This window comes from Phalacrocorax carbo, chromosome 15 (genome assembly GCF_963921805.1).
Source record: "Phalacrocorax carbo chromosome 15, bPhaCar2.1, whole genome shotgun sequence".
In the NCBI taxonomy this organism is placed as follows: domain Eukaryota; kingdom Metazoa; phylum Chordata; class Aves; order Suliformes; family Phalacrocoracidae; genus Phalacrocorax; species Phalacrocorax carbo.
In genome coordinates this window covers 10,695,260-10,717,555 of record NC_087527.1, presented here as the reverse complement: position 1 = coordinate 10,717,555, position 22,296 = coordinate 10,695,260, and the positions used below count along the sequence as shown (strand labels likewise).

General features: G+C 48.1%; 1 protein-coding gene across 2 annotated transcripts; it reads right to left on the bottom strand.

Annotated features, from left to right (window-relative positions):
• Positions 1 to 755: 755 nt before the first annotated feature.
• Positions 756 to 20,614, bottom strand: RFLNA (refilin A). Of its 2 annotated transcripts, XM_064466296.1 has the most exons (4): positions 20,405 to 20,614; positions 19,877 to 20,231; positions 8,526 to 8,635; positions 756 to 6,297 (listed from the first exon to the last, which is right to left on the bottom strand). In XM_064466296.1, the coding sequence occupies exons 1-4, from the start codon at positions 20,533 to 20,535 to the stop codon at positions 5,964 to 5,966; spliced, it is 930 nt and encodes a 309-aa protein (XP_064322366.1). In that variant the 5' UTR covers positions 20,536 to 20,614; the 3' UTR covers positions 756 to 5,963. The 2 variants fall into 2 exon arrangements, with proteins under 2 accessions (XP_064322366.1, XP_064322367.1); XM_064466297.1 differs by lacking the exons at positions 19,877 to 20,231; positions 20,405 to 20,614 and adding an exon at positions 8,896 to 9,209.
• Positions 20,615 to 22,296: the final 1,682 nt, after the last annotated feature.

Here is a 22,296-nt window from a genome sequence, read left to right as displayed (position 1 = left end):
CGGGCACTCCCCGCGCACCTGAAGCAAGCCTCTTGCATAATACGGCCTTCCTTCTCCTTTCCATTCCTCAGAGTTTAACAGCCATCCTCGTCCAAGCCTATTGACTTCATCCCTATAAATCCAATATGATTTTTCCATAAGGATTAGTGTCAGATTCTCCCTGCAGACATCTTAGGTCTTGGAAGACAGCTGAGAGCTCTACTAATAGCTGGCTGGCGAGCCTAAGGCATTTACAGCAACAGCTTTAAAACGTACTTCATAGCTAGGCAGGGCTTTAGCCCTGATGCAACCCATCTGCCTTCATGATTTGGAAAGCCAGGACATAGCAGGGGTCCTGATAATGTACTAGGATGTGGATACCTGGATATGAAAAAGCATTATGTCAGTTCTTCCTGCCCTTCAAGGCCACGGAAAGCTGGGAGAGGAATTCTTTAGATTGAACACCAGGGCTTCATAGCTGGGTAGAACAAGATCGAGCAGGAAGAGAGAAGTTTAGGGGGAAGAAATGGTAAAACTGCCTCTGTAGAAGAGTGCCTTTTGTGCCCTTCGTGTGAGCTATTTCAACTTCCCCTGGGCATACGTGACAGAGCAGGTTTTACACATCTGAAACCGCAGCTTCCTGACCACAAGGAGCTGAGCTGAATCCCACAGGTGAGGGAGGGAGACACCAAAAACATTCCTTCTGGATAGAAAAGGGGCATTAGGGACCAAGGAAATGGATAAGGAAGAGGAAGGAAACACTGAATACATCAGCATGACAGTCTGAGCATTTTATTATGATATATAAATTTTGTCTTCTTAAATTACTCTCTATGAGTTGAACAGGAAGGGATTATTGTGGAGGGGGAAATATACAAAAATAAAAGGATATTGTGAACTACTGCATCACCACATATACAACAGTAAAGTACTTTACAAGCACTTAGAGAATCAGACTTATAAAAATAAAAATATGACACATCCTTATGCATTTCCACCAGTAATATGTTCCTTTCTTCCTTCTCTAACCTTCAAACACCTTTCGGCCCCATCTTCAGGTCACGATTCACATGGTAGGATACTTTGCTCATTTTGATGGCCATTACAGTATCTGAAAAGGAATTAGTACCTCCCAAGACTTAAAAATACAATGGTTATTGGAGAGCTTTAGGGGAGATGTTCAGAACAGATCAATTTCTGAGTGATGGGGTGATCCTCTGGGAGCAAAGTTTATCTGGCAGTGGAAAATGTGAATATCCCACAACAAGATCCATCATTCCCTATAAAGTGTTCCCCCATCTCCACACAGGGCCAGCTCTGTGTATCCGTGCTTCATACACAGAGACCCCCGCAAGCCTGGGGAACGCTGCTGCTCACAGACGTCACTGGCACTGAATGACTGTGACAGAGGCTGGATCAGATTTTGTTTCAGCTCTAAAGGCGGCAAGGATGTGCTCTCTTCCTTGCAGGAAAAAAGGCAGGTTAAAACTATAGTGGCTAAATAGCCTAGCTCACAGTGTTCACGCACAGAACCATTCATCTCTCCATCAGATTCACGCAGCCTTTAGTCCTCAGTTTGCGCTACAAAGTCTTTTGCTCATTAGCCTTCTAGTGACCTTTCCCATTTTTTTTAAGACACACTCAACATAAATAGTAAATAGCATTCGCTTCTCTGACCAGCAGCTCACTCAAACACTGCTATCAACACCCAAACCTCATTTCATCATTCCCAGAAAGTATGCACCTAGGGTGCGAATCAGTTTGTATTTCACATTGAGAAAAGTAGAGCTGGCTTGGGGCGGGGGGGGGGGAAGAAAAAGAAGACAAAAGTAGCAGTAAACTTTCTCTCTTTTTTTGGTGGAAGTTGTTCTCTGTGTTTTGTGCAAAGCATCCCCCAGATTCTGAATTCTGAAAGTTCAATATTTAGTTAGGGTTCCTGCCTTCTGACCCCAAATGCAATGACAGCAATGCAGGCAGAGCAGGCACAAGCATGTTCTGTTGCATTCAGGGGCAAAACACTCACAGGAATGAAGGGGACGAAGGGCAAACCCTGCACCTTTGAGACAGTGATGTCCCATATTGAAAAAAGTGAACTTTCCCCTCCCTAAAACAGATGCCTCTGAGAATGTTTCTGATACGAAAAATAACTATTGACAGAAAATAATTCCTGAAGGCAGAGTCTGACTTTACCTATCAGGCTTACAGGACTGTGGGCAACAGGCACATTAAGATCCTGGGGAGAAATCGTGTAGCCACAGTCCCAGCTGCTCAAGGAAACTCACCTTTCTAAGCAGCATTTCCATGGTCTAATTTTATCATTTGTATCTTTGAGAAAATATAAATGAACAAAGATCTGTTGGTTGAGCTGAATAATACTCCATTTAAAAGAAAACCACCTCTCTAGTGGGACTGATGATTCCTTTTCGAGGTACAAACATACTACAAGTAAGGTGCTCCTTGGCTGCTGAGAGAGATTCTTAACTGGCAACACACAAAGACAAAATTCAGTTTCTGGTGTTTAAGCAAAACAAAAAAAATGTCATTGCTTTCCCCAGTCATGAGCAAGATGAACTTTGGCTCTTCTACCACTGCCTAACCCAGACACAGCCATAGGAGCAATAGGGACAGAGGGTGGGCAGGCAGGGTGGGATCTGCACCCACATGAGGGTGAAGACCTGACCCTCTGCAGTTTTCTTGTGCTCAGGAAAAACAAAGTCCCTTTCCAACACCAGCTTTCACTGAGAAGAGAAGCAGCCTGTGATGGGCCCATGGGAGACATCATGTAAGAAGGTATTTTTCAAAAATTTCTACAGATCTCAGGCGCTTGGCAATGTCACAGCTTGGATGTGGTCCAGGGTGGTAGCCCACCATGACCTGTCCTTGCCTACACAGCCCAACGTGTGTTTGGCAGCCAAGAAACCCAAGCTGCCGGCTGGCTTTTTTTTCCAGACATGGCAAAAACAGAAAAGCTGCTTAAGCTCAATGGAGCAGGAGCGCGTTAGGTCACTTCTAGTCTATTTGCAGAGAAAATGAAGCATGAAGCTTCAAAGAGGCCTGGCCTGGTCATGTGGGGACCCCACAGTGCCAAGGATGCAGCCCTCCATTGCACCTTCCCGGGGGGGCGGGGGGCACATGGACCTGTGAGACTTTGCCTTAGCAGACCCTGTCCCTGCGTGGTGAAAGGCCAGGCAGTGGGTCAGGTCTCTCCACTGGATTTGTATTTGCACACTGGTTTTCTGGCTTTTTGTTAAATTCTTTTTTTCCCGTTGCGGCCAACATTTAGGAAGCAGAACTAACAGTGGACAAAGTGGGCAGAAGCCTGCATCTGGCCATGATAAATTAGATTTTTCTGGGGAAAACCTGTTCTGCTCAAAGACCAGCATGATCAAAAACTGCAGCTTTGGACTTGGAGTGGGGGAATAATCCAACTGTTAACAGGAGAAAAGCCTGATGTACAGTCAGACTAGGGAGTCTCTGGCATCCCTTCAGCTTGGAGGTCAGCCTGTCTCCATGCCTGCTCAGTAGAGCTGCCTGCCATCTAATCTGTCATCATGCAGGGCTCTCCTGGGTATGAGTACTGGCTCTGCTTCTGAGCCTGGATTACACTGTTGCTCAGCTTGGAAACCCCTCCCCTTTCCTACAGACTCAGAGGTGCATGGAAAGAGCTCTCCAGAGCCTTCAGGATGTACCCAGGAGGGCGGGCGAGTACTTCCACTGGCCACAGGGCTCACTCACCAGCACTTGGAGGAACGGGATAGACCTCAAGAGGAGACAGCAAGTAAGTGCATCACCAACATGCACTGCACTGGGACTCAGCCTCGCTTCAGCTGCCCTGACACCTAAGCTAACTCCACAGCACTCGTGTTTGCTGGAGCTCTAGGGAGAAGGGTTGCTTCAGGCATAATAATCACTTTAGAGGCAGATGTTGCTTTTCCAGGCTTTGATGCTGACAGACAGTGACAGCAAAATCTGACCAATAATAAACATAATCCTTGTTTCTGTGTTGCTGAAAAGAATTCAACAGTAGGTGGAAGCCTTGGAAATCCTTTGAGAGATTTCTCCCTACCAAGTCCTAACTCCCAAATAGAAAGGGAGAGTTCATCGCTGCCATAGCACATCTTTCAGTACTAATGATGCTTCAGCTGTCAGGATTTAAGTTTGTATACAAAGACCTTTTATTTACCTCTGGTGGAAAAATTGTGCTACATTTTAAAAAAGAGAACTCTGTTTCATAAAGGTCACAGTTCTGGTCATATTTACCAATTGCCTTTTGAAACTGATGGAAAAAAAAGTATCTTTATAAGTCACTATTTAATTTTATTATTTTCTTAAGGTTTTCAGGTTTGTTTTTTTAAAAAAATCTCTGTGGGTTTTTGCGTCAACTGTTCCAGGCAATCAGCTACATCTTGTTGATATTGTTAATAGGTCTTCTGACTTGGCTGCTCAGTTGTGTTCTGAAATAACTTGATCAGACTTGCAACAAGTCAGGAACAAAATGGAAAGTTTAGGAGAGGGAAAGCTGGAAATTAATTTCTGGAGCTGTGTGGTTATTTTCTAAGTCTGGGCTCTTCTGAGCAGCATGCGAAAATTCTTGGTAAGAATTTTGGAGACAATTCCATGCCATTTTCAAAGGTTATGTGTTTGCAGGAATCCAGGCTCTTGCAGATTTTCAATGAGCTACTGAAGTGAAGAGATATCGGGAGATGTGATTCATGAGTGGGGAATGGTTTACCTTAGGATGGCTGTAGTGACTCCTGTTCTCTCAGTGTTTCTTGATCCTTTTGCAGAGACAGCTCAGCTGTTTGTGAAGTACCTGCTGAATTGCTACAGCCTGGCTGATTAAGGAAAACCTGGATGGACTGGGGCTTTTCAATACTTCGAGCTCTACATTGAGAAAGTTTGGCTGCTCCTCCACAGTCAGCAAAGCTGTCCATGACACAGGTATGGAAACTACCAAGAGGGTGAGCAACCTTGATCATGAGTTAACCCTGCACTGGCTTCTTTGAAGCTAGCTAGCATCTTCCTGTACTTCACTCCTCTCTGCAATACAGCCAATACCCTGAAACTCAAAAGGGATGGAAGTACGTAAAGATCCCTGTAAATTGGGTGTTCAAACAACGAACAGCATGGCACGCTTGGACTGACAGTATTTTTGAAAAAGGGCACAGGGCTCCTAGATCACTTGGACACTTCTAGAAAATAGCCCTTCAGCTATTCAGTTTCCTCAGTCTGCCCCGCATACTCTTGGCTGGGCTCAAAGAATAGGTAGCCATGCGTCAGGGTAGGCCCTTCTCCCATCTCCTGGTTGTGCTGTTCCTTGCTATGGAATGTAAACATCTAGCTGCTAAGCAACAGCACCGTGCGCCTGTTTTCTTCCTCTTTTCCTTGGTGACAGTCCCCATTCCTCCCAGAAAGTTAGGCCTGAGGTTACTGCAGTAGTGTAATATTGCAGCTATCTCCCATATGAACTGTTGGAGCAAGACATGATGCACTGATACAAATAACCGCCTCCTCTGCATTTAAACTCTAAGAGACCTGGCTTGGTGTATGGGCAGGCTGGTCGCTGACTCTGCAGTTGGTCTTCCCTTTGCAGAGATCGAAATAGCTCTGAAGGTTACAGTGAGTCTCACCTATGTGCTAGACAAGACCTACAGAGCTCACAAGGCAGCGCTCTGCTATGGGTAACAGGGTCCTTTGTCATCCTGATTTCATCTAAACACAAGTCAAAAATAGATATGCTTGGAAAAAAAACAAAAATAAAATCCAGATCATGAATGTCAGGAACATCACAAAATACAAGCCAGCCTTTCACTGATCAAAACCATCCCATGCCCTGCAAGCCTCCTCCCAGCCAGTTCAGCCTCACCCAAGACGACGTGTTCTCCAGCCATTAATATTCAGTTGCCATCAATGAAGGCCCAGCCAGAGACCCAGCAAAGGCCACAGCCTCCTTGAGGTCGCAAGGTTGCCAGCGGCAGGGCGGATCAGAGGGTCTCGCTGTAGATGACGCATGGGTTGGTTTCGTCGCAGAGTTCCAGCTGCACACTGGAAGCAAACCAACGCTTGGCACAACCCAAGCTGTAGTTGAGGGTGGTCCGGTAAATGTTCTTGGCACGCTTAGGAAAAATGATGGTCGTGCTCTGAAACCTCAGTGGCTTCTGGCGGGGCTCAAAGATCAGCTGTGACTTGTAGTTCCGCCAGGTGCAATTGGGAGCAGCAATGACTGTCTCACTGTAGGTGGTGACAGTGGGGATGGGGCTGTAGAAGATGTCATCCCGGTAATGCTTCTCGGAGTCGTACTTCACCTCAGAATTGCACCTACAGAGGACAGCAACATATCAGAAACACAGCGCAGGCAGCAAAGGAGAGAAGAGAGGCAGGACCCTTCTCTAACCCTTTGGAGCAGGGAACTTTTATGATCTCCTACAGCACCGGGACAGATGCAAACCCTACAACCCAAAGTGGAGGGCCAAGAGGACTCTGTCCTGCTAGTGCATCTTGGTGGAACCCCACCTTGCTGTGATGCCATCTCAGCATTTCGGCAGTGCATGTCCACAGAGAACCAAGTCTGCCTGGTCATGCCAGGGCAGAAAGGACCTTGTTCACAGGCTCCAAGCAGCCTGCTTCTTCCTCTGGTTTCCTCCATGAGCCCCACTGGGGCTTTAGCTCAGTCCTGAGAGCTACTCTGGAGGCAAAAACCCTGTTAGTAAAGGACATCAAGAGGTGGTGAAATCCCTCAGCTGGGGTAGGGCAGAGGCTGAAGAATGGACATTCATCTATAGACCCTGCAGGAAAAGCTTGAAATCCCAGGGAACTTCTTGATCCAGCCTTTTCCTGAGCATTTTTAACAAGCACAGCCATGTAGCATCAACTTGAAATGGTGTGGGCCCCTGTGGAACAAAGGTCCCCTCATAATTGACTCATGGTCGGTCTCACCACACTCCCTACTGCTAGTGCTAGGCTTGGGGGTGTCACTGCCCCAGTGACCAGGCTGAATAGATGCTGCTGGTGGGCCATGGGCATGGGATGTCACACTGGTGTCAGGGGGAACCTACTTCCCAACACAGCATGCCCACTGCTGCTTTCACAGTCCCTGTTGTCCATGCAAGCTCTGGCTTGGCAGGAAAATGCTACCATAAATAAGGTTTTCACAGGTAGCAGAAGCATGGTGTAACAGACACCATGCTAGGTTCTCATGTTAGGTTCTCAAGGCTGTGTGTCTGTCTTCTTTCTTTATATTGCCTCACCATCAGAGCACAAAGAGACACCCAAGCTAACCAAAATCAGGGTGCTCAGAGGTGAGGGTGAGGTTGCATGTTGAGGTGCTTACAGAAAATCCAAGCAATGGTCAAATAGCAGGTGGAGCAAAGAGATGCTATGATGCTGTGGGCTATGGCTGTCCAATATCCAAGCCATCAGTCTCAAGGGAAGTGGCCATGTTAACAGTCATTGGATGAAGAACCCAAAAAATGTGGGATGTCACTGCGCTGCCTGTTTTCTGCAGGCCTCCGGAAGGGATGTATGGACACCAGGCCACATAAAGGGCTTTTCCTAGAATCCCTCACCTTGGGGAGCAGCAGGACTTTCACTTGTTTTCCCCACTCCCCAAATGCTCCTCCAGCAATCGGCAGCCGAGGAATGTGCAGCTCCACGTAAAAAAGATTAAAAGCTGGGTGCGTGCTTGTCATTACCTCCACCCAGAGGGGGGCTGATTGTGCACTGCATGTAATCTGAGCTGCTGTAATGTATTCTGCACAGCTAGGGTGTAAGCAAGTCATTCAGCACACATAAAACAACACTCCCATGTAATCACCATAAAAACATGCCCGCTGGCAGTTCCTCACCAAGCAGAGATTTACTGTGGTACATTTCCAGAGAGACGTCTGCATAGGTTGAGGGGGGTGGGAACTGGGTTTACAGTCCTCCCACCGTCCCTGCCCCAAGCTGTGTGTAACTGCTCCATGCTGTTTGCAGAGTACGTTCCACAGCAGCAAAAGAGTGAAAGAAGAGCAGAGACCAACATTTATCCATCAGCTGCAGCACCAGCCCCACAGGAGGTCACACCACCTCCATCACTGGCTTGAGGGACCACCTGCTCATGAAGAGGAGCTCATTCTGTCTCTGTGGGCTGGTCTAATGTTGGTTTCTCTGCTGCAAGGACTAACCAAAACAGGTACCGATTATAAGGGCATTGCTTCCTCTGAGGATGCAAGTTAGCAGGGAACAGGATGAAGACCATCAGGTTACTTAGTGGAGCCCATCAAGCCTACAGATGGTAATGGTTTTCTCTCATAGCCTTGGATTTGAGCTCACCTTGGAACGAAAGCCCTCATCTCTTACAACCTCCCTTCAGTTCTTGCCTCCTCCCCTCTGCCTCTGCTGCTGTGAGTGTCTTTTTAATTCAGGCATTACTCTCCCACCTGTCCCTCCCGTCTCATCAAAATAACCATGACCCCCATTTGTAAATACATTTTCATTTTATGCGGCAGGAAAAGCACAAGGAAAAAGACAGAAATCTTCATCTACCCACCCAATCCTGTCTGTACCTGATTTCCTGCACGGGCTCAGGGCTGACCTCAATGCTTTCTCCAAAAAACACAGGATACATTCGAGGCCTCATCTCTGGCATGGATGGGTTCAGGAGCAGGTAAGGCATCTGCAGGGAAGAAGAGCACAGCAAGTGTTGGGACACAACAGATGAGGCTGGCACAGTTCATAATGTGCTGTGGCTGACAGCTGAGCAGCCAGCAGGAGCAGGTTCAGCACTGGCAGGAGACACCAGTGCCTCCAACCTTGCTGATCTTCGTCTCCTCAGAGCCCTGAGGGAGACACTGCAGGTGACAGGCTCTTTGGCAATGAAAACAGGTGACCATGGCAGCATCAGGACCGACTTTGTTTCATGCAAGCTAAGCTCACTTTGCTTGCACTCTCAGCACCATTCAGCTCGCAGTCCCTGTCTTTTCCAGGTTTGTAGCAGGGCCCCAGGTTAGCAGAGTGTCCATCACACGGAGGAAGGCACTCGTCTCCATGCTCAAAGGGGAGGACCATTGTCAAATTGCCAAAATACAGACTTAAGGTGGTTGGCAGAGAACAGGACCGGGAACCCCCATCCTTGCACAGCAAGCCTTACATTGCAGATGCCTTGGCTTTCCCTATCTGCCACCTGTGGCTGTATCAGTTTGCAGACTGAAATCCAGCTCCCAGGGCTGATGCGACACAGCGGGCTGCCCTCCACCCACCAGTGCCACCCTCTCCACCCCCCTCTGCCCAGCACATCAGCCAGGTAAGTGACTCTGCCCAGACCTATGGCACTCCGTGCTGCAGTAACTGTTCACTGAAATCCAGCCCTTCCTCTCCCCTCCCCTTCTTGTTTCTCATAGAAATTGCAATTGTTTGGGGTTTTCTTTAGTCCTGTGTCACCTTTGCTGCTATGAATTAACAAGTCTTACAAAGACTCAAAGTGCACCAGCACAGAGAGGGGCTGTAAGTCTGATGTAACACAGAGGCTGGGCCTAGTCTGCTGACTTAAAGGATGTAGATCTACTTAAGTAAGATGGATATATATATTTATCTATGTATACACACATATGTATATGTGCTGAAAATAATGTATCCCTTGCAGCAGTCCAGCAGGGGAAGTGGTAGACTTGATATTGCTGAAGTCTCGATGACAAAAATGGCTGTCATGCTCCAAGGGACATTCGAGTTAACCATGCACAACTGAGTGTGGGGTGAGACACTGGAGCACCTTGTGGCCTCTGCAATGCAGGAAACCATTTTCAAGCCAGGACTTTTTAATGAATGGAGTTGCTCCAATTCATGACACCGAAAACTGGATTTTTAAGACTAATTACACCCTGAAGTTACTTAGTCTGACAAATTGTCACAGTCCAGCCTAGACTCCTCCACCCACTGCAAAAATGAGTAATCCCACTTCTCTATATTGGAGTGCCCTTAAACATCAGCTCCCACCTATAGGGATCCTGTGCCTGGTGTCTGGATCAAGCCCAGCAGCTAATTAAGCCTAATACTGCCCTCCTGGAAAAATGTCTTTATGGGTTTTGGTCCCTGCCACCACTTTTCTGTTGGCAGCGATTTAAGACATGAGGGGATACAGGATTTCTTTAAAGGAGATGGCTGGCAGCCTCTGTGTAGAGTTGAAAGATCTCTAGATGGCTGAAAAGCTCATGGAGTTTTTCCACTTTCCACCATGCATAGCCCATATGTGCTAGAATCAGAGCCGTATTTCATCAGTCCCTGGACAGTAAGATCATCCCAGGACCCACAGAACTCACTGACAGTAGCTGAGGATACAGGGTTTTTATTGGCTTGCTCTTCCCATGCCACTCCTTTCCACCTTCCCCAGCATCTTCTGGTTGGGTGGTATAGGACAGAACACTGGAGCTGTGAGCCGGCTCCTACTCGCAGTGCTGGATAAGAGGTACTGCAGCTTGTGCCCTGCCTTATATGCCATGCAGGTCCCCGAATGCTCACCAGGTCATCCCTCAGCTGGTGTTAACTGGCAAAGCTCCGTTGAGTCCACTCAACAGCATCAGCTCACACTAGCTGCGGTCTGTTTTTCTCTGGTGGCTTGGGCTTTCCGCCTTAGGCTAAGGCAAAAAATGTCATTGCTTCATCTGAATTCACCAAGTCCTTCAATTCTGTGTCCCAAAGCCACAAAGCTGTTTACTCTTTCCATACTGAAATATCCCTGCACTTTACTACCATGTTAAACTGTAAAGTAAAATGCCCAACCCCTCTTTTTGATTGAATATTTCTCTTCTATTACCAAAAAAGGGCAGTATTTGCATAGGTATGGGGGGGTGGGGGTCAGGAGGAAGAAAAAAAAATATGTTCACGTTCACTACCAAACATTGGCCAAAAGGCAAAGTTCATTCCTGGATTGCTTTCAACGCTCTTGACAGGGGAGGGCGAGGGCAAGCGCAGCCTTTGTGGTCATAAATAAAGCTCTTTGCTTCTGAAATGTGAATTGTTTAGATCAGACAAGACCTAGGTCACAAGGGTGCAGCTTTTACCAGTCTCCACATGGCCAGAGCTCTTTCTAAAGACATCTTGTGCATGAGGAGAGGTTCATTTGGGTGCAGGAGTCAAACACCATGTGCACATGCATTCATGGGCTCTGCAAACAGCAGGGCAAGCTGGTCTTTTGGGTGTTCACCTGCAAAGAGATGGGGATTGCTTTAAATGGTGAAGGAAGAAGGGCTGGGGATACACACCCCTCCTCCAGGAGATTGTTCTCTTTCTCTTTATACTCCTGTGGCCATACCTGATGCTGGCAAAACTCCAGCTGAGAACCTGCCTTCTTTTTACACTGTGCCCACTTAAGGAGAGGTCTTGTCCAAAAGACCCCAAACTGGTCTCTGCTTGCAGATGAAGAGAGAAAATTCTCTCTCCTCCTCCTTTGAAAAGTTCAGCTCAGCAAAAGGTGTTTCCAACTTCCCAGATGAAACACTGAATTTGCGCAGGGCAGAAAGGTGGACCTTGTCCTGTAACATGAAGAGCAGCCCTAAAGGTATGAATACATCTTACTAGAAAATATTTGAACGTCCTATTTTTACTATGAACCATGACTCTCAGCACAAAACTAACTTATACATGGTACAGGCTTTTATATCCCATCCTGAAGACAACGCTGCTGACCAGGGTGCAGGTTTGCAACAGGCTCTGAAGGGAAAGCCCCTGGCCCTTGAACTACAACTGCATCCTCCAGCACCACCCAGATTTTTTTTCAGAGGGCATCCACCCAAGTCCATGCCCAGCCCCACACTCCTCCGTGTGACCCAACAGCCTGAGAACGTGCACCTGGAATGCTCTACACACCCTGCTCTCTTCCACACACCGCCTTTGGGGAGCCTTTGTGATGCTCACCTCAGCTGGGAAGGGACAATATTTCTCTTTGAGTGTAACCAGCAAGTTGGTGGTTTGCTATTTCCCATAAAAAGTAAAATAAGTCACAGTCACCAAAGACAGTTTCATACACTGGTATCAATCCCCCAAAGAGTGGAGAGGCAGAACAGAACTGGGAAGGCTCTTCTGTCCCAGCTTCTAAATGAGAGATGTTTTCAGGCCATGCTGCCAAAACTGATTGTGAACTTAGATAACCAGAAAAAAAGGTTGGGAGACTGCATAGGCTGGTCTGAGCCACATAGGCATGCCAGTGTCTCACTGTGAGTTCAGCCTATGGGAGTATCTTTTTTACTTTTACTGGCCAGGAACAAGTGAAGATTGGGTAAAATGGAACAGCTGTGAATTAAGCTGCTTTTCAGATCCAGACTAGCTTGCTAGAATTCCAAATAACAAACTCGGATGGATGGTAACCATGAGCTTCTTTCTAGATTAATGCAGGAGAAAGCCACACCTCTTAACAGTTCTGCAAAGTGCATTTGCAAAGCGCAGTTTTAAAGAAGCAGTTTTAAAGAAGCCATTTCAGTGCTTCCCGGCAAACCAACCTTCACGCTTCTTGCTAACATATGCTGACGCTAAGTGTACTCTAAACACCCCTAGAGACAAGGATGCAGGAGGCGAGGTCCTTCCTGTGGCTTAGCAGGCACACTGCTGGGACATCTGGCCCCCAGCATTTGTACGGGAACAGGCTTCGTGGCCCGCCGTGTGCCGGGGTGCTGCTCAGTAAGAGCGTGGGCACAGAGGCAAACGCCGTCTGTTGAAATCACAAGTCCCACAGCATGGAAGAGGAAACAAGAACATGCTGCAGAAGCAATACCAGTGAGTATGGAGAACGGAGGCTCTGTCATGCATGACTGAAATCAATCAGAGTCAAAAAGTTGCCACTGAATTTGGCGAGAGCAGGATTAAGTCTTCTGGTTAGTTCTGGGTGGAGTGGTTACTATTTCCATTGTGAGTTATATTTTACCTTGCTCTGGGCAGGGAAGGGTGACAAAATGCATTTCATAATGCATTTCATATGCTGTAAACGACCATCAACTTCAGACCTGCAGGCTTGGCTTGATTAGTTTAGAAAGCTGGAACAACTGCAGACACTGGCAAGCCAAACCAGGAACTTCTACCATCCGTCAGAGACCATTACGGAGTCACACTTATCTACCACAAGTAGTACTGTGAGCTGCTGCAGGTCAGAAACCTTGGAATCACCTGGAAGTCTGCACATGGAAGACGTAAATAACTTACAAAGCACAGTCTAAAAATAGAGATCATCTGTAAGACCCTGCAGCCTGCTCACTAAACAAGCAACTGAATTGCTTGCATGGAGTGAAAGGGCCACTAAACAGTAAGCACAGGTTTTACGTAGCAGCAACTGAAAGGCACTTCAGATGACATTTTGTTTCACCTCCAGTGATGTTCTGAAATATCTGGTCCCGCTTCTCACGGGGAGTTGGGAAGCAAGAAACAGAGGATACAAGCTTTCCAAAAGATTTGTCTTTGGGGGTGAAATGTTATATGCTTGGCACGTCAAAAGCTGGCATTTTGGCAAGAGTTTGACACAAGTTCCTGAAGGTAAAAACAAAACAAAAATGTTCTGCCTGTCAAAAAAAAAAATACTGACTCAATTCTTTTTCCTTCTGCAAAGGAATGGTTGAAAGAAGAGGAATACTGGACTGCTGAGCTCCCTTGAGAACATTATGATCCGTGGCTCATTTCTAGCAATCACTCGGTGATCTCTGGACACTTCACAAGTAAGGTGAGTTTCTTTATAGCCCTGCACCACATATGGGCTGGCAGAGGCAGAGCTTGTTGCACACTACTGTGGGTCACTGGTGGTGAAGAGGAGAAACTCACGTGTCGTTAGACCAGGCCGTCCCCAAGTGATCCACAGTCGAGGCGTGTCTACCCAAAGAACAAACTCTAGGGTTGCTGTGTTGGAAGGCTACAGCTGTGCTGCTGATTAATTTGACCCCAGTGATTGGAGCTGTGCTGCTGCTTGTCAGATGCAGCTCTGCAAAAGCCACCACAACCCTGTAATCCTTATGAAAGGAGGAGTTTGGTAGTCCAGGAAGCTTGAGGAGGTAAAACGGAAGATATTGAAGAGATCAAAAAGTGAGACCCACATGTACATGTTATGCCCTCAAAACAGAGCCAAGGTGAAAATTAAGCAGTAAATGTACCATCATTTTTATTTCCTTTCTGGTACATAATTTGTTTCAACAAGCAAAGGGTTACAGTATTATTAAAAAGTTGAAGTGATTTCTTGTTTGGCTGCATTTTTCCCTCTGTGTTAACTCTGATGCCTTTCAGGCATGTAACGGCCTGGGCAGCTAAATTCTGCTTTTTTCAAGTAGCACATAGATAAACACAGATAAAATCAGCTGCTGAACAGAATTCAATCTCCAGCTAATCAAGAGCACTTCCTGGCTTAAGTATTAAGGGGGGTTCTTGGTTTAGGACAGATTCACGTCCTTCAGCTTCATGTCATTGCTTTGTACCTGCCACGAATGCCATCCCAGGGATTGGTTCCTGGGAGTATTTAGACCGCAGAGTTCTGAACAACAGCAAAAATAATATAGTGGGCCGAATAATGCTATTTTTATCCCTAATAATTATTTAGAGCCAGTGGGCTCTGTTAAGATACTTTTCAATTGGGGTAACTTACAAGAATGGAAGCACAGTTCTCAAATAATAAACAAAGATGAGGAAAAAAAGTGCCATGAAACTGGCCTGAAATATACTGACTGTTCCTGTAGCTTCCAGATTCCAGGCAGCAAAGCAACAAAAAGGAAAGGAAATTAATGTGACTGGAAATAAAAAAAAAAAAAACCCAAAACCTTTTCCCCAGAGACCACCAAGGACCAGAAATGACCAACTCCTTTTGCTATGGTCATTATGTGGAAGGCGCAAAGATGTGGTATTAGATCCCTAGAGATTGTAAGGGGAAACACTTTTCCAAGTATCAGGGCTACAATCAGGATACAGCTTCCCAAATTCCTAGCTCCTAACTTAGCTAGGGCATAAGCAAATCTCTCACCACATTTTCCCACTATGGTAACATGTCAGGTCCATGAAAATGTCACTTTACTCAGCTATTATTTACAGCTATAACAAAAGATCTGGCTGAGTTATTTGACACACATCTACGTTCTCCGCTCTAGCTGATAAGCAATATTTGTTTAACAGACCATTTATTTTCCCAGTATCTTCACATATTACACATTACGAGTAATTTATACTAGAGCCGGATGAGATTTTATTTGGAGGTGATAACAGTAAATGCAGACCTCGGGTAGAAAGCAGGGCTTTATTATTTCAAAGAATTACATCTTTCCTGCCTACCTTCCTCTTCTATCTCAAGTGGGAAACGTGTGCTGCTTTGCTTATTGTCCACAGCGTTACGCAGGGATGCAACGGAAATTAAACAGCTAGAAGACAACACCCTAGATACAGGCACATTTTTCAGAGCAGATGATGAGACCGCTATGACTGTTTCCCTGATCTGCCCAGAAGGGATGTCTGTCACAGTTTGCAGATTAGGCGAGGCCCGGAGCCATGCCCCCTCATTTGCTGCTGGCATTGAACCAAGGAGGAAGAGGAGCGGGTGCATGTTCAGAAGTGGACAGGGCTGAGGGACAGGGGACAGCCAGGTGGGGTTAGCCTTTGCCAGGCAGCGGAGGCAGGCATGAAACTGAAACCACTGCCAACTCCTGCCGGGGGAATTACTGCAGGATCCCACCCCATCGGAGCAGTTCAGAACTGCATCAGGGTGCCAGGCTGCAAACACCAACCCCTGAGGCAAGCCCTGCTGCAGTGCCAGGTGGGTGCCTCACTCCCCACACAAGCCTGGGGCCTTCCCCGGAGATGTTGGGACCCACGTGGGCTTGGAGGGTCATGTCACCTGCTTCGCATGCGGCTGCAAGCTGGCTCAGGTTGGGGGTTCTGGGCCTTCCTCTCACATGTGCTTTCACTATAGGCGTTGGCATGTCTGGAAGTTATGTATCCCCTGTAAAGCCTTTGATGGAAATGTTCCCCACTAAGTCCCTAAAAGACAGCCCCCCTTCCTGGAGCGCTCTCAGCGTAGGATGAGATGCCGGCTCTGTGGCCAAAGGGCTCTTCAAAATGCAGCATGTCAGGAAGAGGTGTTTTGGTTTTGCTCGTTCTGTGGGGGTTTTTTTAAATATCGTCCATAAATCCAACAGGGTTGGCACACATGCTGACCTGGATCCTGTTGTTGGGATCGTGCCTGTGAAGGCTGTGCCAAGGAGCAAGGTATCCTCCTCCTCCTCTGCACTTGAGATGAAGCTGGAATCTCCACCCACCACATGAGACTAATTCTGGCACCACACTGTTGTCCAACACAGCTCCTGAATGTAAGTAGAAATTCCCTTCATGGGGGCATTTGTCCGACAGCTGATCCACTGGGATACAGTCCTACAGAAGTCAGTGCTCAGTGAGGCAGGTTCAATGCACAAATACTTAAGTTTTTCAAATAAAAAGGAACTCGTTGCAGTGGCAAGTGTTGGGAAGGGACAAGAAGTCTGCTGCTTCAAGAAGGCATGACTGATAGTTCTGCAGATGAATGTGATCCTGATCCCCGCTGATATCTATTAGGAGTTATGCTAATGAATACAAAGCACTTATTTCAGCACAGCCCAAAAGCAGTTCTTCTTGCCTAAAACTATATCCCAGGGCAACAACAACAGGGAAAACTCTAAGCAGATCTGGTTACCTTGATGTTGTTTTATTCCCTATCCTTTCGTGCTTCTTTGCATATATTATTAAGCCATTTATTACATTGTATTTATGTTCCTTTTGGCCCAGCATTACATGCAAAGTCTAGGGAATTCAGTAACCCAAGTCCTAAGAATCAATTTAATCACGCTCCAGATTTAAAAGGCAGAACTAGGTAAAAGTCACCTTCTATTTTCATTAGGATATTTGCACTTAAGCACAAAACAATTGACAAATTCCCTACATGGACTTTATTTGAAGAAATAAAAGTCAATTTCTCCTGCACTGCAAGTAAAATGAAAAAAAAAAAAAAAGTCCCTAAATGGTGTTGAACTCGTGGTATTTATGACTCTGGCCCTAAACTGCCTTTCATATTTTCTTGGATCCCAAAGCTATAGCCAAATTGGCTGGTTAAATGTGAATAAATGGTGCATTGTCTTTGAAACAAAGTCATGCTTATTAAAGAGAAGAGAGTTTACTTTTTCAGAGTCACAGTTAATAACACAAAGCAGGGACAGCATGGATTTTACAACAAGCAAGTCTTCGATAAGGGCATGCAGTATCATTTTAGTCTGCATGAGAAGTGTTGTCCTAGAGCAGAAAAATTCTTCAACGTATTTGTGAAGTTGGAGCAAAAAATAGCTGACTGAAAAAGAACGCAACTGGGTTCAGACTGGTGGTTTTGATAGGTCTGGAGCAAGGGATAGTATGAAATACTTCCCACAGTTCTGGAATGTTGTTTTCTTCACCTGACAGCAATTTATTGTAACCATACATACTAGAATTTTGGCCATTAGTGACTGAGCTTATATATGGTTTTATAGCATTACAAGACAAAGAGTGCAGGCTGCATTCCTGGCTCTGTCACGTTTATAAGCAAAACAAACACTAATATAATAGGCTATTAAAAAAGCATGCCTTGGTGTGCAAATAGCTGCAATATTGATTTCCCAATTCTGCATGCTCTGATGAACAGCAGAGTAGTAGAGTTAAACAGAAGCACATTCATGGATTGCGTAATTGCTCATAGATCTGCAAGTCCTTGTTAAATGGCAAGATTAAAGCTAATTAGACACTGAAATTTAGAAGTATGAAGCAAGCAATGCTCTCCATATTTTTCCTTTCTTAATAACAGCTGCAAGTACAGTATTTACAGGGTGGAAATGAGAAGCGAAACTTGTACAGTCAAATAGAGTGGAAGTTCCTATTTCCTTCATTATTTTGCAGTGTACCAAACAGAGTTAAAGAGCACACTCCTACACCTCTCCAAATAATACAGTCAAATTGGTTTCAGTGTTAGGATCTCTGCAACCTTCTGTACCTACTAAGTGCATGGAAATACACACAATGTATGAAACCCATACTCTAACAGCAAGAGCCCAGGGGCTACCCATGCTGCTGCAATGTGATATAAAATCTGGAAACATCTACAGCATGAGTTCCTCTGAAATGTGTAAAGCGTTCATTTATGACCAAAATAAAAAAAATAACTGGAAATCTTAATTTTGCCTCACACAGATCACAGGAATAACTTTTTTCTGTAGGAGTCAGGTACTAAAGCTGTCAGTCCTAACAGCCCAAGAGCTGAAATAGGTTTTTCTTACGCTCTTTCACCTTCAGTATCTAAGGGCTTTCTTGGGAGGAATGGTGGCCAACTGTCACATAACTGGAATGGAGGCTGTCATATCCCCATTACAGAGCTTTGCAGATACCTCCACCCCAGCTGTTTTCTGGTCTAGCAAGCCTTCATTCATCTTCCTCCCACATTTTATTTTACTAATACATAGCAACAGCCCGATCCTGCCAAATCAGAGGCATGTGGGTAATTCTTTGTACATAAACAGTCCCATCAAGATGGCACACACGCCCAGGCATCTGCAGGTAACGCTCCGTGTCTGGAACCGCAGCGTTAGTGGATTTGAGGTTTGATTTTCATAATTAACACCTCACACCCTACCCATCGTAGTCTGGTGAGAAGGAGTCATTGTTCATGGGGAAGGTTTTGGCATGTTCAGGAGTAAAAGGCAGTTTTCAATAATATGCTAAAATAGCCTTAGAACTTGAGAAAGTAAATGAGGGTGTTAGAAATCATTGCAAAATGTTTGTACCAGGAAGAAGTCTTTGAATTGTCACTAATCCACAGGTAGATAAATTTTTCCCATGGAAAGATCTGTGCTGCAACTTTTATTCTGTGCAGAAGCCAATTAACTGTCTTGAATACATCTACAAATGTCTTTTATGTATGTAAAAAAAGGTTCTGGAAGATCCCTGGGAAAGAACTTTCATCATCCTTTAAAAACTCCACCACTGCTTATGCTCTGAACTTTGCGTTTTAAAAACAGTTTTTACAGCCAAGAGGTAGAAATAAACAAAATAAAGCAGAATAATAGGCATAATAAATCTACCCAAATCCTACTCCAGAGTCAGCCGCTTCACTGGCACTGCATCAGGCTAACCGAAATCTCCAGCGCTACCACCAGCCGCCTGCGCTTACAAACCAGTAGCCCCGCTCCGCTCAGCCACGCGGCGCGCAAACCTTTCACGCAGAGTCACGCCACCAAACCCCGCTCCAGCAAAGGGCAGCGGCGCACGACCCTCCCCAGACCATGTCTCCGTACCAACGCCCCGGACAGACATCCGTGCCCTGCCCTGAGTTAACGGACAGTTTTATCTTTCTTTCAGCCAGGGCTCCAGCAAACGTGGCTCCGTGCTCCTGACACAACAGATGTGGGACGCTGGAGCGTAAGGACGCCTGGGAGCTGGACTCCCCTGCCTCGGCCCAGACGGGTGCAGCTCCAACCCGTATCGACCAGGCAGGACAGTGTCACTGAGAAGCAATTACACTTTTCTGTTCTTAAGGTAGGCAGCGCAGCCTGTTTCAGACCTGGGTTTCACTCCCACGCCGTTATTGGAGTTTACCCAGCCAAATTGCCAACACTTCTGCGCGCGTATCATAAAACCCGCGGCGGGCGCCGGGCCAGCCCCCTGCCTGGGCACACCAGCCGCGGTGCCAACGCCGGACTGCAGCCGCGACGGGGCACAAGCAGCCCCGGAGAGCCCTCGTCCATCAGTGCAGGTGGGCGGGCACCATGGGGGGACCCAGCCGGCGTGCCCAGGGGTGTCTCGCTCAGCGGGCGCAGGCCCTTTCCTCGCTGCCCCCCGCTACGGGGCTCGGCCAGCCCTGCTCCCCCTCCCGGGGCCCGGAGAGGGCAGAGCCCAGCGCCCCGGTTTTGGCTCTTACCACTTTGCCGTCCTTGGCCTCTCGCCGGTGCCCCGCGGCCGGGGGGTCCGCGCTGCCGCTGCCCCCAGCTCGGCCCTCACCCGGCGAGAGGGAGTAGAAAGGGGGGCTGGGGCTGGGGGGCAGCCCCGAGTCCGGGCTGTCCAGCAAGCCTTCCCGGCTCTTCTCCTTCAGGCTCTCGTCCATCCCTTGCAGCTGTAGGTGACCTACCATGTCTGGGGGGCAGCGAGGGGGCCGCAGCGGGAGAAAATCCTCCAGCGCCGCCCGCCGCGGAGGGAGGGAAGGGGAAAGGAGCCCAGGGGGCCCCCCCTGAGTCCCGATCGCCGCCACCAGCCTGCCGGAGCCTGGGCTGAGCCTGCTGCGGGGGGGGAGAGCCAGCATCAGCCGGGCCGGGCTACCCCGGCCGCCTTCCCTCCACCCGGCCCCCTCGCCCTGCCCGCCCGGCCAGCCGGCCGCCCCTCGCCGCCCCCGGGGAAGGGAAGAAAGGCCCGATCCCCCCGCCCCAGCCCCTCGGGGGATGCGGCCGTTTACGTGCGGCGGAGCCCGGGGCGGCCCCGCCGGCAGGGAGCGCTGGGCACGGCGGGGGACGGGGATGGGGGGGCCGCGACCATCCACAGGCTGCCGCCGTCCGCCCGCCCGGCCGCCGCCTCCCGGCGGCCCATTTATCCGGAGAGGGTGGGAGGGGAGCCGGGGAGCGCCCTCCCCTTCCCCCGGCCCCCCAGCTCTGCCCCGGCCGCACATTTTGAGGCACTTCCCAGGCAGGGAGCGCGTTTGCGCCGCCCGCCCGCTCCCCCCCCCCCCCCCCCCGCGGGCGTCGCTCCCCAAGGAGACCTGAGGCAACCCCTGCACACGGCGGTACCCCCGGCCTTCGGGAGAGGGGCCTCCCCACCCACTGTCACCGGGCTGCGGTTTCCCTCCACTGATTTCCCTCACTTCTGTCTGATTTTCGCCTCACTTCTGCCTGATTTTTCCCTCAGTTCTGATTTTCGTCCCTCTTTCACCCCCTCACTCCCCGAAGCAGCTTTTCCCCTCAGCGTCAAGGTGTGTGGGCATGAGGGAAGAGCTCTTCTCAAGAGCCATCATCCCCCTTCACTCTGAGGTGGCTGGGGTGGCTTCACTGAGGCAGCGGGTGACCATGGCAGTGTTGGCTACCAGGGCGTACAAGCCCGCCACAGTCCCCATGCCGGTGGCCATGCCCTCATGGCAGTCCTTACGCCTCCTGCTTAGCACTGCCTGAAACAAACATCTCTCTCTTTGACTGGCTCCACAGCTGCTGGTCCACAACCAAGGAGCTGGCCTCCCCATCCCAGCCATGGTGTGTTCAGGGCAGCCACAAATGCAATGCGAGGGCATCCCGAATCCCAGCACAGCCGCTAGCCGGGAGGAGCAGTGTGTGCCACAGTCACTGCCAGCACTGAGGGGAACGGAGAGTCAGTATCAACCTCAGGTTTTGGAGAAGCAAACAGCGGTTAAACAGGTCGGGCTTGCTGAAGCCGATATGGACGTTTATTGCACAATAGCTGGCTGACGTTAATGTTACCTTGTCCACAACCCTGGTTATGTTTTTCTCATCATGTTTTCTCTCTACATAGAGTCCAGACTGTGAGAAATTTGGTGCAGGCCCACTCATACGGCTCAGCTCGGTGGAGCTTTATTCACAGTAAATAGGTTTCCATGGGGAACTGTTGAAATCCAGCTGGCTACCTCCTCTTGGTCCAAGCTGTTGGCCCAGCACCCAGCAGAATGGGACCACGGTTGTTTGTGCTACAAAACTGACAAATGCAATATTTGTTATGGCAGCTGATGACATTGTCAGGGCTCTGATATTGCATGTAGGGATAAAGGCTTTCACACCCAAGCCCTCAAGATGGAATCCCTCAAGATGGCACAAAGTCCTTGGAGGTTGCTTTTGATCCTAAAAGGGCCCACACTCCATCCTCCTGAGGGAGCGGGTCATACTGTATGGTGGTAGGTGAACTTGCCAGCTAATAAAGCTGGATTTGTTTAGGCTTATTCTTGCTCGAGTCAAAAGGAAAGGCCAAGGATGCCCAAATCCTCCCTTGACTGAAATGAGGGGCCCTCCTCAGAGTGACTGAAGCGATCTGTATGCACTGAGCTGTGCAGAGGAATGTCACTGATTTATAAATGTCAGACAGGCACCGAGCAGCCCACACACGAACCTCAGTGAATTCTTACCTCTGACCCGCTCGTCAGCTCCAGCAGGAGCACAGGCTGATTTAGAGCCCCTTACTGTAAGGGCTCTAATGTCTCACACAGGCTATGGCTGATCTGAAAATGTCAAAGGGGACCGAAGGTCAAAATTTCCATAAATTAGGCCCTGGCTTGCTACCTATCACGTAATAGGATTCTCCAGCCAGTTAACACTGTGAACTACAGGCATTCAACCCAGCAGTTTCCCTGCA